Below are 17,769 nucleotides of genomic sequence, written 5' to 3'. Positions count from 1 at the left end.
CTCTGTTGTGAAAGTCCTACTTTAGTAAACATGGAAGTTTTCAAACACAAATGACAGCTGCAAATCTGTGCCACAGCACGGTGTCACTTCAAATTCTTCCAAATCCTGGGCCACCAACAGTTTTGGATTATTGTTAAATTAGCAGACAAGGTTAAAAGCCAAAAATAACTGAGATGTGGGGTAAAGTTCAAGTGTTATGCCAGCGCAAACTGGATTTTTGTAGTTCCTTGCCCCAAGAGCAAAAAAACAAGCTAGAAGCCAGTTTTTTTCTTTTTCACACCAATCGTTTTTGAAAAAACAACCGAAACCTCTCTCATTCTACAGAACCTGTACATTACGTCTAGCCCTAAAGCTTTTTAAACAGAAGGCTTGAACATAAACCTGAGAGACTTAATTCTGCAGGGCTTGTGCTATTAGTGTTTGTTCAGCTAATCATACCTGGAGGAGGGAGAGTAATGTTCACGACTGCTTTATTACATTTTTGTCCAGACTTGACAGTCAAATACACATGCTTGCAAATAGAAGAGATGTAAAAGACTTATTTATCCTGCGAAGGTTCCCACAAGGGAAGATACCTGTGGTCTTCTGAAGCGGAGCAGAAGGGCACAGAGGCACCAGCAACTCCTTGCAGCTCTAGCCTGGCTCCCGAAGGGTTGAACTGAGCTGGCTCCTGCTTTCCATGCACGCTCAGAGGGTCTTTGTTCTGCTGTGAGACAATGTTCATCATGATAACAGAAAAATAATTAGCAAGGGTTTTCATTCCACAAGGTTTGAAGGGTTTCCTCTCCTTTTCCCTTCGTTTTAATGTAGCTTATGTTCAGCACTCTCGATGGTTCCACCTCAGCAGTGCCGGGTGCTGCCTTTCAACGGAATTGCACTGGGGCAATTGAAGCTCTTGTGGACCTCACCAGCTGAGAAATGGGCTTTGCATTTCTCTGATTGCTGGTAGGCAGGACACAGACAGCAGCCGTACGAGCTCCGTATTCCTCCAGTTCTCATCCCGGCCCTTCTCGGGGGTCTTCTCCCTGGAAGGGGTCTCGGGCTTCTTGCTGGTAACGCTGCTGGTAGGAGCTGGGCTGGGTTTTGGTGCACTGATGCTGTGCTGCTAGGACCAGAAGCAGCATCCTGCATCACCCTACCGCCCCAAACGTGGTACGAGAGTTGCATTTGTTCATTAGAGTTGAATATAAACTGAAATATTGAAAAGTGAATCCCTCCTATGTTGGCTAAAATCGCTAAGTATGTGATGCAATCTTGAGAATTGCCTTTTTTTGGTGTTGTTAGGCTAACTAATTCTGTCAAAGGTTTTCCTTAAATGATTGAACTGTTGACATCGAAGACTTGAGCTTGTAAATTGCCTCCAGGCATAACTTGAACCTTGATAGCTGCAATACATTGTTATAGTTGGCTCAAATGAAGGATGGCAAAGTTTTCTGTAGATTAGATAACGCTGGGAAACAGTGTTTTACCTGTATTTCACCCTGTCAGTATTCTCCCAAGCTCTGGCTGGCAGCTCCTCCTGTGCCGCTCAGCACCAGCAGTGGTACCGGCCCCAGGTGATCCTCAGGCAGGCCGAACGTGGAGCGGGGAACACGGCTTTGGTAGTTCAAACTGGGTGGGAAGGAAAGGGTAAATATTTCAAACCCTCTGCACTGGATGAAATACGAACTGGGTTTTGCTTCTAAAGCTTTCAGAAGCTTCCTGTGCTCCAGCACGACACTGTGAAGATCACTCTTTCCATTCTTGGTTTGCTAGAAAATATTTTTTAAGGCGGAAAAAAAAAAAGTGGTTATGTGATATTTGAATGGATCTGACTTGGATTTTTATGGACACGCACACCCCCTTCCCTCCCTGACCCCTCTTTAAGCGGTTTGAGATTCCATGCCCATTGTGTTTCACGGGGTGTGTGTTTTGTAGTCACGCCAGCGCAAAGCTGGCTGTGCCAATTCCATGAGGCTCTAACTACGCTGGCAGTAAGAGCACTTAGATTTTTATAACAAAACTCACATCTCATGTCGTTTCTGAAAGCTACCGAGGTTACTTAGGAACGCTGTTTTATTATGATATAGTTCACTAAAATCCGTTGATGCATCCCTTTAATATTTGCCCTGCTTCCACAGGGCGGCCTGCTGTATGTGCTCCAAAAGGTGCCAAGAAATCAATTTTAACCTTGCCAAAAAGGTTGCATATTCTCAAAAGAAAGCATTTTCGTAGAGATTTGTATGGATTTATTCTTTGCTCTTTTTTGGATAAGATTTAATGCTTGCCATCAGTTCAGATGCTGTTTGTACAGAAAGTTTCCTGCCGGAGGAAATGGCAGTAGCTCAATAGCAGGTGTCTTCGCTAAATGCGATACTTAGACTTAATTCTTTTTTTCCCACATAATCACGTCTTGCTTTGAAAAAAATATTCTGATGCGCATGCATCTTCTTATATTTTGAATTGCCATAACAGCAAAATGAAGTTTTTATTGCATCCGAGGTTACAAATGCAGCGTTTTAACCGGAGCGGTTTTATTCATTAAACGTATCTGCGGTCTTTAAGAAAAAGGCTGTTGCAGGAGCAGTTCTTAACAGCGCTTAATAAAACAATCTCATGCCAGTAATAAAGATACCCACATCATAAAGAGTTCTCTAGGGTCAACCAAGAAGTGCTTTTCACATGTAAACTGCTTCTTCGCTTATTAGTCTGGTGGCGAGTTGCTCTGCTGCCTGGCAGGGGGAAGAGAAACGCTCCCCTTGCCATTATACAGCAAATGTGCTAAGAGCTTAGGTAAGCCTTTCGTCTTGCTGTAGCTATGGCAAAGGTTATGACTGTACTTCTGTACAAAACTTCTGACTCATGACAAATACAGTTCATGGCCTAGCTAAATATAGCATGGGTTTTTTTTTTTTTTGCAATAGAATAAGAATTTTTTTATAAAACCTAGTGTACCTTGAACTGCAGACTGTCGTGCATAACCTTTTATTTTTTGTACTTTTCATTAAATTGAGGACTGCTTTAGCTGTAGACGTTTTGTATCTGAACAGCATCTTTCCTGTAGTAGAGTACTTTCATAAAAGTTTATTCTCTAGAGCAATACTTCTATAATCAATGAAACAATCCAAATAAAATGCACAGACTTGAACCATGACATTGTATCTCAGCTCTTAAACCTATAGAGGTGGACTTCGTGTCTGCATGAATTCACGTAGAGAATGGTACATACTAGCTTGTGAATAACAAAATCCTTCTCTGCCTCCCCTGCCAGGATTACAGGGGAAGCTCTGGGAGCTCAGGGTTCCCATCTGATGCTGCTGCTGATTCTGCGTGTCCCTGAGCCAGGATGGGTCAGCAGGAATACGGTGACCTGCTCCTTTAGGATGTGCTTTCAGCTCCAGCTCTTGCCGGTTATCAAAGAAATCATTCACAATAGATTTTGCAGATCTTCATAGCAGGATCATCGCTCTTTCTTGCCACACCTTGGTGAACACCGAGACAATAGCAATGCTTAAATCTGTGCTGGGTTTTGAAGTCAACACAAATTGAAAGGGAAAGGTTGCTTAGTACACTGTGGTATTTTCAAGATCTCAGGATTAATTACAGTTGGCTAACATTTTGGAGGTTATTCTGGCACTCTTTAATGCTAGTGAAACTCTCGTTTAGCTTCTCTAAACAAACCCTTATATTTGAGAGCACAAGGTGTGGTTTCTTGTGATAAATTACTGATCCCTTGCAAGTCAGCTCCTTTTTACCTTGGAGCCTTGTTTCTATTCAGTTTTGCCCTAAGCAGGTGATTTCATCTCGTCTGTTTACCCTTCTGCAAACTGCACGCTCTACAAATTTAATATTCGAATGGCACTTTGAAAAGTTGCTCTGTATATTCAAGGCGCTAATGCTTATAATTGAGATGCTGTCAGCTGCACAGGCAGCAGCTGCGTGAAGGCTGTCCCTTAGGACGCTCCGATAGGTGACACATTGCACAGAGACGTTTCGCTTTGTTGTAGTAGCCGTCAAGCTCTATCATTATATTGTGTACTCGTTGGGCTTTTTAATTAGCCATGGATGTGGGTCATGCCTGGAAAGCAGCCTGAAGCATGGTGTGCTTTCCCCTCCCAGTAAAATGAGTAAACGTAGACGGAATATTTTGTTAAAATGGCTTAATCCTCAGGTGGTGCAGGCAGCCTGAGTAAAAGAGGGCGGCGGGGATGTCGCCGTGGTTCTGCCCTGGCTGTGCTGAGGCCAAGCTGTGCCTCCTGCCTGGCAGCCAGGTGAGGCCCTAATGCTCACAGGAGCCTCGGCACGGTCGATGCTCGGGGAATGTGTTCGCTCCGCCTTGGGACCGTCTGACCGCAGGCCCTGAGCAGCGGCCGAGCGCCTAATCCAAGCCGACACTCGTTAATGCTGGGAAACAAATGCCAAAGGTAGCATAGCGGGGCTTCTTAAAAACGCTCTAATGAAAACTATCTAGCCCCCGGCTCTGTGCGCCTTCGCTACGGATCAATCTCAGTCGAAATGTGAAAGATAAGTTGCGTGAGCAGCAGACAGAGCCTGGCAGAAGCTGGGCACTGCGTAGTCCCCTCTGCTGGCTTTAACGTAAGCAGCCAGGCCGTATCTCACACCTGCTCACGGCAGTGAGAAGAACCTAGTGGCCCATATAATTGCTGGGTGAGTACGAATGTTTGGACCTTTCTGCAAAATAATTGGATTTTCTCTGTACTTAAATGAACAAACAGTGTGTAAAAGCTAAACCGGGATCTTTGCGATATCCGTGTTGTTTCTGAAACTTGTAGGTTTGAAGAGTCGGTCATGCGGCACCGCTGTAATTGTGATAAGCTGTAACATGACTTCTTAAAAATTCTTGCAGCACGTTTTTATACATTATTTGTATCAAAGCATGAATATAAAATACTTCATTGAAGAGGATGGGGAAGCTAACCTAGCTGTCTGTGTGGTTGGTTTCGGTAAGGTGAAATAGCAACTCCAACATCTCACGGAGTTAATGGTTGCGTTTGGCTTGTAGATTCTGTAGCCAGCATCAGAAAACTGAAGTTATGACCTGTGCAGTCCGTACTGTCTAGAAACTTCTATTTCAGTATTTCTTTGCTATTCATAATGGGTTGGTGACTTTCAACTTAAAATATAAGACACTATTCAAAGGTTGAGGCTTATATTTAGTAAGTAGAGAATTTTTGTACTAAACGCTTAGGTATTTTTCAGATTATTTTTGTGCAAACTAGTCTAAGCCTCATTGAAACAACAATGCACTCTGTTTGTTTCTGCAGTTCTCTAAGACTCTTAGCAAGTAGCTATTATTTTTAGACAGTGTGGAGAGATTAACGTTTGAACTTCAGCTTCTAATTGTAGGGGTTTCTCTTTCTCAGATATAGATGACTTAAAATGTGCCCCCTTTGGAAGCTATAACAGTGGGTCTGCAGTCAGCAGCCTGGCAAGCTACGACTGGTCCGACAAAGAAGACATTCACCAGGGCAAGAAGTTCTCCTCCTTTGTCCACGCTTCGGGAAGCGGATCCTCTGCCGCTACCTCTGTTCTTCAGAAGAAGGAGACTTTGTTTGGCAGTTCAGAAAACATTACCATGACAACCGTTTCCAAAGTGACAACCTTTTCTAGTGAGGATGCTTTGCAGGATGTTTCGTTTGCAGCCTTTGCAAACTTTAAGGACTCTGGACCAATATCCGGCGGTCCAAGTGATGATGACGTTGGAGACTTCGGTGATTTTGCAAGACCTTCATCAGAAGCGCAGGATGCAGCAGCCGACACAAGTCAAGGGGCAGACTTCCTTGCTAGCGGTGTCTCTTCTGAAACGCGCAGGGAGTCCACAGATGACTTTGGAGAATTCCAAAGTGAAAAGCCAAAAATCAGCAAGTTTGACTTCTTGGTGGCAACTTCCCAAGGCAAGATGAAATCTAGCGAAGAAATGATCAAGAGTGAGCTGGCTACCTTTGACCTGTCTGTTCAAGGTAAGCCCGCTCAGAGCAGAGAAATCTCATAAAGCGTGTACTTATTAAAGGCTATTTTTTCTAACCAAATTATAAATTAGCCAGTGGGGATTGTTCTAAAGACTACTGGAAACAAGTTTCTTATTGATTTCTGTGATGTTTGGAGCAGGGTTCTTTGTAGAAATAAAAATTTGTTGTGCCAAAATTTTGTAAGAATTGAACTGGCTAAGTTTGCACCAGTCAGTGAGTAAATAGGTTTTGTTCTCATGGAGGCGTAGTGCATCCCTTGATACCACTACATTCATTTTTATTCCCTGCCTTTGAGTGGAGGAAAAACCTTCTTTATGTCCTAACTTTTTAGGGTCTCATAAAAGGAGCTTAAGCCTAGGTGACAGAGAAATAAGCCGCTCTTCGCCTTTACCGGTTTTGGAGCAGCCGTTTAGAGATCGTTCAAACACCCTCAGTGAGAAGCCTGCCTTGCCTGTCATCAGAGACAAATACAAAGACCTGACCGGGGAAGTTGAGGTAAGGAACTGTCTGGAATATAGGAAAATCAGCAATGACTTTCATTGGTGCGATAATAAGGGAGTTCTGTATCCCAGCTCTTTGGGACTTTAGCTGTTTCGGTGTAGGGTGTATTTCTAAGAGGGAACCTGGGTAAGGTTAGGTGTTTTGATTTTGCTGTTCATAAAGGAAGGTTTCTGTTCTTTGTCTCCTTCTTATGAACAGGAAACAGTTCATAAAGGAGATTTCTCCTTTTCTGTCTTTAGAGCCTTGTGGCATGGAAAAAAGTGCTGGTGTCTGAATCATTTGACCTTGCAGTCTAAGCTTGTAACTGGAAATTGGTTACGACTAAAATCTAATCCTAGTTTTGGCACTGAGACCATTGGCTTTGAGAAATGGCTTAACTTTTTGGCTGTGTAATCGTTATTTCTCTCGCTTGTATTAAGAATAGGATGGTAAAAGGACTTGGATTAAGTTCTGCTAATCCCCATTTCTGTAACGGCAAACCTGTAACAAATTTGCTTGGAGTGGGTATGTGTGTTCTTCCTTTTGAAACTAGTTCTAACTCCCAGAAGTCAGATTTTAGAGTTCAGATGCAAATAGACTATTTTAAAAATGAGGAAAAATTAGGAAAAGGTATTTAAATTTTTTTTCATAGCTAACCTGCAAATAATCTCTTTAAATACCTGTCTTCTGTATGTCTATTGTGGTAGGAGAGGGGGAAATGCGTGTAGAAAGATGTTCAGACTGTCCTTTTCTTTCAAATAGGAAAGTGAGAGATACGCGTATGAATGGCAAAGATGCTTGGAGAGTGCCCTGCAAGTAAGTGTGTAGCCTCTGAAATCTTTTCCTCCTTAGTGCAGGTACAATTTTATTCAATGTTTAAGACTGCATAGGCATGGAAAGGGTTTGAATCAGCCCAAGCAGAGACCAATAAAATATGTTGTTCGGGTCATTGGTATCAATGAGCTGGTATCAAAGAGCACCTTGCTCTTCAGCACCATTTTTTAGAAACGAGCGTATTTAATGTGGCTTGAGGAGAGGTCATTGATTTTCTGGTAATATGTGTCAGATATTTCACAGCCAGAGTAATTTTCTTTAAAATTTCTTTTTGCTGTCTAATACTCAAATGCAAAAAAAAAAATCTGAATGCTATTATTAAACTAGATAGCAATGCATGCATACACTCAAAACTACTATTTTAGTAATGAAAATATTTGTGGGAATGCACTAAGGTTTTAAATGTTCATACTTTTACACTGATCTACTTAGAGTTACAGCGTGAATGTACAAAATCATGAGGCTGAATACAGCAGTCATTTAATTTGCCTCCTATTTTGTGTGACGGTTTCTGTTGGTGACGATCTTGTTTGTAGTAATTATTTTAAGGTAAATAACAGCACCTTTTTATGAATCTTACTTCCACCAGGTCATAAAGAAAGCAAATGATACCTTAAATGGAATAAGCAGTTCATCTGTTTGCACTGAAGTTATCCAGTCTGCTCAAGGCATGGAATATTTACTAGGTGTGTTTTAATTTAGCGTGTCTCTTGCATTGAATGTTCTCCTATACTAATGTATAGTCACTTTTCCCCAAATATTATTTGTTTATTTTTTTTAGCTTAATCTATGCCTACGTTGAAATGATGAGCAACAACTCTGCTGCTAAACAATGTAACAACTACTTAGAAATAACAGTCCTTTGACCACCTTTATGTGCTGTGTTAAATGACAACCTTTAATGTGCTGTGCCTATTTTGCGCTGTTTTTGAGTCACAATTTCAGAAACCTTGTGCCTGCAGTGAATTTATCTGCCTTTCTTCGCTGTGTTTTATTCCAACAGGGGTTGTTGAAGTCTATAGAGTAACAAAGAGAGTTGAACTGGGTATCAAAGCAACGGCTGTCTGTAGCGAGAAACTCCAACAGCTGCTGAAGGATATTGATAAAGTATGGAACAACCTAATAAGCTTCATGTCACTTGCTGCTTTAACGGTAAGGCCAAAAATAAGCTATGTGTTTACTAGAAGAAACCTCATAATTATATGTAAAATGACTTCATGGGGTGTCCTAACTTTCCTTTTTTTTTTTTCCTCTTGCAAAATGGAAATACACTTGTTTGTGAAATCCAGTTTAAAGCTCGGTGTAAGAAAACTTATTTATGTGCAAATACTGTGTTATGTTAGTAACTTAATGGTAGGATATCCTGTGTGTCTGTGGACCTCTCTAATAAGGGAAAAATAGTGAAATTTTATAAGCCATTAGGTGAAGACAGAATCACGTGGACTTACCTTGTTTGTATAATATCCCTGCAGTCAGTTCTAATGCTAACAGTGCAGGAGCATTCAGTGTAGCAACACAGGAATAGCTGAACTGTTTTCTTTTCTCTCTGGATTTTGGAAATGCCTACGTTTGTTTTGGTTCCTGCTGCAGACTAAATAGCTCTTCCTCCTCGCAATAGAAGTGCCAGAAAAGATTCAGTTGCTCTGAGACAGTCTGGTAGAAGCTCGAGAGCTTTCTGCATAGATACAGAGAGATGGGGGGAGGCTGTCTGAGCGGTGGTCTTTAGGTGAGGGAGCACCGGGTGGGAAGGGTGCTCAGAGGAACTGAAAAAGAGGGACATGTAGGGGCCAGGTACAGAATAGACACAATTGGAAGGCAAGAAAATAAACTTGCCATTAAATATCATTCACTTGGTATTTCCTGCAACATTCACACGGAAATATGTGCAAAATTTTTTTTTTAACCACAGTAGAACTCATATCCTTAGGGAGTCATCCTCATGACGGTGCTTGATACGGTCTTGTGTAATGGATCCCTTTAATTCAGTGTACACCTAAGGAGTCTTCAATCCCTAGTATCAGTGCTTCACATCAAGCACCCATAACTAGATCATTACTATGTTATCTTCTCACCGAATGCTTTAATTTGTGGCTTCCTTCTTGCAATGCAGCCGTGGCCACTAAAGATCTTTGCTCCTCAGCAAGCAGCTGGGTATAAATGAGCCCCCAGGTACCTGGCTTCTGCCTCAAATAGCCACCTTGAGCTAACCATCAGCCCTGCAAAGCAGGTACTGTAAGTGTCAGTCCCCTTTTACACACCTCTTGCACACTTTAAACCTCTCGTTACAAGCAGCGATGCCAAGCAGGTGCTTATGGTAACACCCGGCGTTACACAAAGCCTGTCAGAAAATGAAACTTACACTTGGCTATTTTACTGCCTGGCAGGTGAAGTTGATAGATGAGGATTCATCTGTTTGAAATCTGGTGTTGTTGATGGTGACAATCTAAAAAGCTACCAGGAGTCTCTCTTGATTCAAAGCAAGTAGATTAAAATCTAGCTCCTGAAGTACTTTTCCCTGGCAGATTACAGGGATTACCTTTAAGGTCTGTGCCACGTTCTCCTTAGCAGTCCAGCTAAATGTTAAGCACACTTGGAGCTGCAAACAACTTCTCAAACACGTGCAGTCTCTTGGTTGTTACCAAAGAGACCCCTGACTCCGATACTTCTCAGAATCATCCTTTTTTTGTTTCTCTTCTCCGCGTGGAATGCTGAACCGTGTGGAACCATACCTTCCCCGGGTGTCACAGACCCCACGCGGTGCAGAGGTGCCAGTTAAGTGCAGAGAAGTAGCCCAGCCCAGAGGCACGCGCTTGGAAAGGTTAATTTTATCTTTTAAAGGATTTTGTTGCAAGGTAATTTTATGCACAGCCTTGTGGTTTTTCATTGCAAATTACAGGATGACCTTCTCATTTGCTTCACTCGTGCGTTTGGTAAACAAATATTAGAGTGCGTTTATTAATTTGATTGATCTACTTAAAGATGAAAGGGCTTTTTTTCAGGATTCCAATTATTCTCCAGCCATTCAGCAGGGGAGTGTGATCAGCATACCTAGCCTATGGATTAAGAAAGAGTACACGTGTTTTATGATCACACATTTTGTTTGTTTCTTGCATTTCTAGTCATTATTTTTAATTGTGCTACCAGCTTCAAGCAATACTTCAACAGCTTTATACCATGCATATGTAAAGCTTTCTGTAACCATCCATCTTGTAGCTGAAATTTAAGTTTGTGTACCAGGAAAGTTGCTTATTTGCAGGCTTATTCTCCCAATCCTTGCCTCTCTTGGACCTGAGGTTGTCTGGCATGAAATAGCCGGTGACCTTAATTCGTATATGGTTTGGTGAATCTTAATGTCCCGCTTTGTACTGCTGTGCCATACTGTAGGTTCAGGAAAAAAAAAAAAAACTTCAGAAAGAATAACAACTGCCCTTTTTTGATCAGGCCGTAATACGGAATTCAGGACAATAAACACAGATACGGACACCACTTCAAACACTAGTGGAAGCGGTGCTGGCCGCTGCCCCGTTTCCTCGCAGCTGCACAAATAGCTGTTGCATACCGCTGTTTATCTGCATCCAGTCCTTAATATGCTGCAGTTGAAATGGAGCAGCAGCTGCCCGGGCTCTTTCCTCAGAAGTTTCTTCCCTTTTTGATGTGGGAACATGGAACTTAAGAGTTATTTCCTTTGTAGTCTAACCCCTTTTCAAGAGCTAGAGTGTTATAAATTAATGCTGATGGAGACCGCGTAGCAGGACTGCAAATACATACTAATGGCTTTGGTTAAATCATGCATCAGACTGAGAAAATGTAACGTCACCTCTGCCTTGTTGCCTGTGTGATGCCGTAGGTCTCTGTTACAAGCAGAAAAATAATTTTTGTCATATCTGAAACTTTTTCAGTCATTGAAAATGTCTAAATTTTACTGTCTCATTTCTTTAGCCAGATGAAAACTCACTGGATTTCTCTTCTTGTATGCTGCGTCCAGGGATTAAAAATGCCCAAGATCTTGCCTGTGGAGTGTGCCTCCTAAATGTGGATTCAAGAAGTAAAGTAAGTATCATGGGCTCTATCATTAAACTCATTTTTAATTTACAGTCTTGACTTCCATTTAGGCTTGGGGTACATTTACAAGTTTTCATGGCTGTAATTTGTAACTGGAAGCGGCGAAGGCAAAATCTGATCAATAGATGGGACTCAAACCGGTCAATGGCCTAAACTCAGTGGGCTTTGGGTGTGACGCAGATGTGGAGAAAAGGGTTGAAAAGTTAAATTCTTCATTACAGGAAAGAAACTGGGATACTGAGACCAAAAAATGCATATATATAAATCTTTTAATTACTTTCTTTTATGCAATGCATCTCTGCGGATTGCCAGGAGGGGACTATTGCAATTAGTAGAGCTGGGAGGGAATCCCAGGATGTGTACAAAGTAATTATGCCAACCAATTAATGTATATCGGCAGTTTTGCTGACTTTTTGGTTTCAACGTTATTTCAGAAAGAAGAGAAACCTGTGGAAGAGCTTCCTAGAAAAGTATGAACCTGTAAAAAATTCTTTATAGAATCATTTCTAGTTGAGTGTGAAAGGCTGAACTGCTAACTGGCCTTCAGCTGTCATTCTCAATTGTACCAATCATGAATCCTTTTCTTCTAGTCATTTTTTGTAACTGTAATACCTGATCCGATCAACTAACATGCTCTATAGAGTCTCCCTTTTGTCTTGTCTGCATGCTTGTACCTTGTGAATAGCTTTCTGGTTTTGTGCTACTTCTGTTGTGTGGTAGAAAACTCACTGCAGCGAGTTTCTGAATTTGTAGCTGCCTGTGTGTCTGTTGCAAAAGGGTGGGGGAACGGTAGGGTTTTTGCTAGAAGTATTGCCTTTTGGCTATATGTAGTAGGCAATGGCATTTTTAGAAGTCTGTGCAGGAAATCCAAAGTGTAGGAAACGGGTTTAGAATTTTTTTTAAATAGGTAGCTGTGAAGCATTGGGAATGGAATGCTGCTGAAGTAGAAACAGCTGTTAACTGTTCTCTTCTGAACAGGGGGGAAAAAATCAACGTTATCCCCGAGAGCCTAGATTTATTTAAAAATAAAAAATAATTTTCCCATCACATCTAAGCAGTATCTCCTAGCAACATACATTTGAGATGTTTTAAGCTTGTTCATGGCTTCATGCACTCCTATTGTGAAACAGATTCAATTACCAGAAAAAGGGGACCAACCTGAACCAGAAGTATGGTAGGATAATGCTAATATCAAGAATTGCACCTGCCTAAGTTACGGCAGAGTTTGACCCAGTGAAATAAACGTGATAGCTAACAGAACAAGCTTTTGTTTCCTAGAGGATGCGTGAAACGAGATGGGTTAGTTACCAGGTGTCAGATGAGAGAGAATACTAATCAAATCTCCCTCTAACACACCATGCAGCAGACTAAGTACCATCAGGTGTGGTGGCTGAAGGTTTTGTCCACCTGCAAACATTTTTGCAGACTAAAATGAAATATTTGTCTGCCTGCTCTGCTTCTGCAAGTGAAGATGGCTCATTCAGAGTGAGAGGGTCCAGGTTCTACCATGCTGGGGGTGAACACCTCTGCGATAGCCATTTTCCACTCTGTTTTATATCCTGGAGAAGATAAGACTTTCATACTTGTTTCAATTCTTGTTATTCTAGGCCTTTAATTCAGAAACGGATAATTTTAAGCTGGCATATGGAGGGCACCAATACCATGCCAGCTGTGCAAACTTCTGGATCAACTGCGTGGAGCCAAAGCCTCCGGGTCTCATTTTGCCTGACCTGCTCTGAAAGCAGTTGCGCTGAAGGTGGAGTATCGGGTCTGAAAATGCACCTCGGTTGGGGTAAATGGTGTGATAGAGTAAGTGGAAAGGCTTCTTTCAGCTGTGGTTAGGGTTTGAAATGCTTTGTTTTGATTTCTGTACAACAGTGGATTAAAGCCACTCTCGTATATGGAAGTTCCCTGTGAAGAATAGTACTTGAAATGGGGTTTCAGAAATAACAAGAAAAAAAAGGTGGAGTGGCACAAAATGCGGCGTTTCTTTCTCGATATGAAAGCGGGTAGGTCTTTGTGAAACAAACAAACAAAAAACCGGTCTGCCGTCCAAGTGTACAGACCTCTGTGAGAGGACAGTACCTAGTTTCCAAGACAAACTGAAACGCTAGACTGATTTGCATGGAAGTGACACTTAAAGACTTGAAGTACATATTTGCAAACAAATCTTTTCTTAATGTTTTGGGTGTCTGGATCATGATATTTTTCTTTAAATATTTGCTGCTATATTATTACAATGCATACGATGCACATGTCATGGTAACTTCCAAGGCAAAATGAATTACTGACTTGGAAGGAATTAGACTGTAGAGAGCCATTGTTTATTTAAATTTTCACTATTCTGAATTGTAAATTATTATAAAGTATTCATATGCTTAACTGGTTAGTACTGGGGGTTAAGAACTTGGAAAAATTGTTTAAATTTTCTCTACCATATCTGGACTCTTTAGTACAGGCAACTGGATTTTAAAGCTTGCAATCTTTGCTGTTCTATTGTAAATACTGGCTAATATTTGCTCTTGGACTTGTCCTGAACTACAGCTGTGGTTTGTTACGTTTCTCCTGACGCTTTGGTAGTTGTGTGGCTGCATCACTGTTGAAAACTGGACTCCACTGATACTGCGTGTCTGCTCCTGTACATATTCCCTTTTTTGTGTGTTACCTGCTTCCCCCGATGGGATGCATGCATGTAACTTGTGCAATGCAGTGCTACCTGTGGTAACGTGTTTTCCTGACTCAGAACTGGCAGTACGAGGTGGCCCTTAGCTCCTGCTGCAGGTGGGTGTGATCCAGCACTGAAAGTTGGGCTTAAGCAGACTGCTTTTTGAAGCCGGCTGCTGCCGATCTACCATTTTGTTGCTTATGGTAGGAACACCTATCGAATAGGAAGAGATTAGTATAATAGACTATCACAAAGTGTTGCCCATAAATTTAAAGTAACCACTTCTTTCTTTCAATATGATGACAGTGCCATCAGCTGCAGTGATAGTTACAGAATTTTAAACCCACTGGGAGCTTCGTGGCGTTATTTTAAGAGCCTTACCGCTATACATCCTATTCAGTTTGCTTCATTCTTTGACTTCAGTTTCTCAGTTCTCTAGAAAATCTCTTTTCTCCAAAGATATCAACAGTTTTTCCAAGCTACTCTTGCCTTCATTGAGAGTAGCTGATGTTGACAAGTAATTACTTGCTGAAATTGAAATTACAAAGAGGAAAATTGTTGTCTCTTTGGAAGAGGACAAGGTCAGGGAACACTTGAGCAAACTGGACAATCGCAAGCCCATGGGCTGTGATGCGAGGCACCCACAAACCCAGAAGGAGCTGGCAGATGTGACTGCAAGGCCACTCTCTATAGTCTTTGCTTGGGCTGACAAACATCTCATGGAGTTCAGCAGAACAGGACCCGGGGGTCCTGGCGGACACCAAACTGAACACGGGTCAGCAACGTGCCCTTGCTGCCAAGAAGGCCAGTGGTATTCTTGGCTGCATTAGGCAAAGCATCGCCAGCAGGTCAGGAGAGGTGGTCGTTCCCCTCTGCTCAGCATTGGCGAGGCCTCACCTGGAGCGCTGTGCCCAGGTCTGGGTCCCCAGTAAAAGGGAGACCTGGACATACTGGAAAGAGCCCGGTGGAGGGCCACCAAGATGCTCAAGGGACCGGAGCACCTCTCCTGTTATGAGAGGCTGGGAGCTGGGGCTGTTCAGCCTGGAGAAGAGGGGGCTCGGGGGGGGATCTCATCCACAGGCTGCCCGAGGGGCTGGGGGCTCCTCTGGGAGAGCTCCAGCAGCCTGGACATGGGGCTGGGTCCCCTGCCGGGGGGGGCCGTGCTGGGGCTGGGGTGGCACCAGAGGGACCCTGCAATCCCTGCCAGCCTCAACCAGTCTGTGATTTAAAAAAATAAGTCTTAGCTATACTAAACTATTAATTATGCCGAATTAAAGAATTTTGGCTAATAAGAGTGTTAGGTGTCCGGCCCCTTATTTACCCAAATTAAAATAAATCTTCCTGCCGCCTGAAATTAGCTTATTCATAAACTCAGCAACTTGTGCCTCCAGTTGCAAGCTCAAGCTAATCAAGTGGCAGATTTTCAGTAGTGCGACAGTGACTGCTTGCCTTCTGCTGCCCAGTAATTATCAGAAAAGGAGGGAAAAAAAAAAAAAAGCAGTCAGTCTTTACTCGCTCTCTGATTCATTTATTAGGTGTGAAATAGTTACAGTAGCCTGCACCATAGCTGTTGACCACATACATTGTTTTCCCTCGTACTTAGGGGCTGCTGGGTACCAGTGGAAGTGTTCCCATTGATGTCCGGGGTCTGTGCAGCACAGTAAGCGAGCACTTGCCTTTGCATAGTGAGCTACAGAAGCACTTAAGCATTGTCTGGCTTCAAGCTAATGCCTCGCCTTGCTGCTAGCAAGGGGACTTGTCGAGTGGTTTTTGTATCTGGCTGACGCAAAGGCTGTTGCTTATGAAAATGCTATATTGGGAAAAGGGAATTTATTGTTAGCACGGGCTTCCACCACAGTTCCTGAACACTTAACTGGATACGTGTTCTTTTCTAATTAAAAGAGAATGCCACAAAAAAAAAAAAAAGGCCACAACGTGAAACTAAAAGCAACCAATATTTCAAAAGCAGTATGAGATGTACTGTCATAAAAGCCTTTTTCAGTGATGTTTTTCTTGTCACGTACATATTAAGCAAGTAAGTTCCCTCTCTAAGACGTAGCCAGTGTGTCTTTTGGCCCATAAAAGTAAGGAATCGACATTTACAATTATAATTGCAGCAGAGCTTACTGAAGTATGACACTGCTAGTCACTTGCTCCCTACAGAAGGGAGAGCAGCAGGCAATATTAATGTGTTCGTGGCAAGCAGAAACCGTTGTTCTGCACACCTTTACGTCATGGGAATACATCAAATGTTTTACATGCAGATCCCCTTGATAAAGGCGTTGCACAACGAGGATCGTTTCACTCTCATACCCCAGTCATTAAAATGACTCACTGTTGCACTCAGCATCTCCTCAGACATCGCACTGCTAGCCAAAGCCTGGTGTCCTTGCAATCTGTATCCAAGGTTACAATATTTTCTACGGTGCATTGTAACAGACCATGCTCCCCTGCCTCCTTTGCATACAGGCTAATGGACATGCTGCCTTCTGCTTTGGTTGTGCTGAATTTTATAAATATAGCTCCTTTTGCTGGATGTGCTCTTTCACTAGGGGAAAAAAAAGAAACCTGGTTTTCTTCTTCCTTTTTTTTTAATGTGTGTGTTCTCTGGAGCTGCCTTGGGATTACCTATGAAAAGTGATTTTTCTATATATTTGTGTATATTTGGAGTTGTAAGAGATTGTTCCTTTGGTTGATTTAATTTATACCATTTTGCCCGGTTGTGTTCCTGCTGCTTCTGTGCTATCTTAGTGCATTTTGGCTTTTCCTCGGTGGCAGGAGCTCTAGGGAGCAACCCAACTGTTCGAGCCTGTGTCCTGCCCATCCGCTGTCACGTTTTGTTTCGAGTACCTTCGCGAGCTTGTTGACCTGTATTTGCTGTGTAGCAGTTGGGAGGTTATTTGTGGCGTGGGAATTGTTACGTCCTGCTCTTGAACATTCCTCTGAATTTTCGTCTCTGGCAGCAGCTTCCCTTCACCTGGGTTTGCTTTCAGCAGCTCCTTGAGAGCGGTGCAGCAGAAACGAGGGGAGAGTGGAGCTCGGTAAAACCCAACGAATGCTGTTTTCTAGTTAGCTTCATGTCAGATTAATTAAACTTGAAACAAAAACTGCCTTTTCAATAAAAGCTGCTATTGTACAAACTGCTTTTTCTCAAAGATTTTTTTGATCTCTGGGCCGGTATTTAATTCCGTTTCTCAGTGTTAAAATATAAATGTCATAATTTTATGAAGAAAAGTGGTCAGAAAACGTCTCTTCGTATTGTGATTCCTTTTTCTCCCCATTGGGATGCTATTTGTCTTCCAGAAGTGGTTTTGTGATTAGTTGTTGGAGCTCTTTCAGTTTGTGCTGTGCTGGAGTCACTGCAGACATTTTGAATCCAAGGAGGAAAAGTGTTATTAATTGACTTTTTAGTCAATTGTTCACTCCCTTAATTCTTGCAATGACTTACAAATGTTTTGTTGGGATTCAAACCTCGATTTCAATGAAGAACCCATTTCATTCCTGACAGAGCCATGGGGTGGCTTGTTCGGGGGTGCAGCCGGACAAAACGCGGCGCTGCCTGCGGCACCAGAGCTGCCCGTGCCACCGCGCTCCCCGGGCGGCGTCGGGGCAGGGCAAAACCTTCCCCTGGCTCGGGAGAAACTTGGAGAGCTCGACCAGAAGGGCCTTACGTGAAGCCGTATACGCAAAGTCATCTTCGTGGCTCATATTTGCAAGATGCCTCACCAAATAACATCCAACTACTCTGAAATAATTGCA

The 17,769-nt window shown here is 42.5% G+C and overlaps 1 protein-coding gene across 6 annotated transcripts in view; it reads left to right on the top strand.

The window, feature by feature from the left end:
- Positions 1-17,153, top strand: part of SYNRG (synergin gamma) — a 43,060-nt gene extending 25,907 nt beyond the window's left edge. For 4 of the 6 annotated variants that reach the window (XM_066979538.1, XM_066979537.1, XM_066979536.1 and 1 more), the window contains 8 exons: positions 5,364-5,960; positions 6,301-6,464; positions 7,212-7,265; positions 7,873-7,969; positions 8,287-8,435; positions 11,223-11,333; positions 11,780-11,815; positions 12,953-17,153. In XM_066979538.1, the coding sequence (XP_066835639.1) occupies positions 5,364-5,960; positions 6,301-6,464; positions 7,212-7,265; positions 7,873-7,969; positions 8,287-8,435; positions 11,223-11,333; positions 11,780-11,815; positions 12,953-13,084 (1,340 nt within the window). In that variant the 3' untranslated portion in view covers positions 13,085-17,153. The remainder of the gene's footprint in view (positions 1-5,363; positions 5,961-6,300; positions 6,465-7,211; positions 7,266-7,872; positions 7,970-8,286; positions 8,436-11,222; positions 11,334-11,779; positions 11,816-12,952) is intronic. The other 2 variants (XM_066979539.1, XM_066979535.1) reach the window with 1 other exon arrangement.
- The last annotated feature ends 616 nt before the right edge of the window (positions 17,154-17,769 follow it).

The sequence above is a fragment of the Anser cygnoides genome, chromosome 18 (assembly GCF_040182565.1).
Source record: "Anser cygnoides isolate HZ-2024a breed goose chromosome 18, Taihu_goose_T2T_genome, whole genome shotgun sequence".
Lineage (NCBI taxonomy): Eukaryota > Metazoa > Chordata > Aves > Anseriformes > Anatidae > Anser > Anser cygnoides.
Note: the sequence above shows the minus strand (reverse complement) of the source record. Positions and strands in the feature narration are given on the sequence as shown.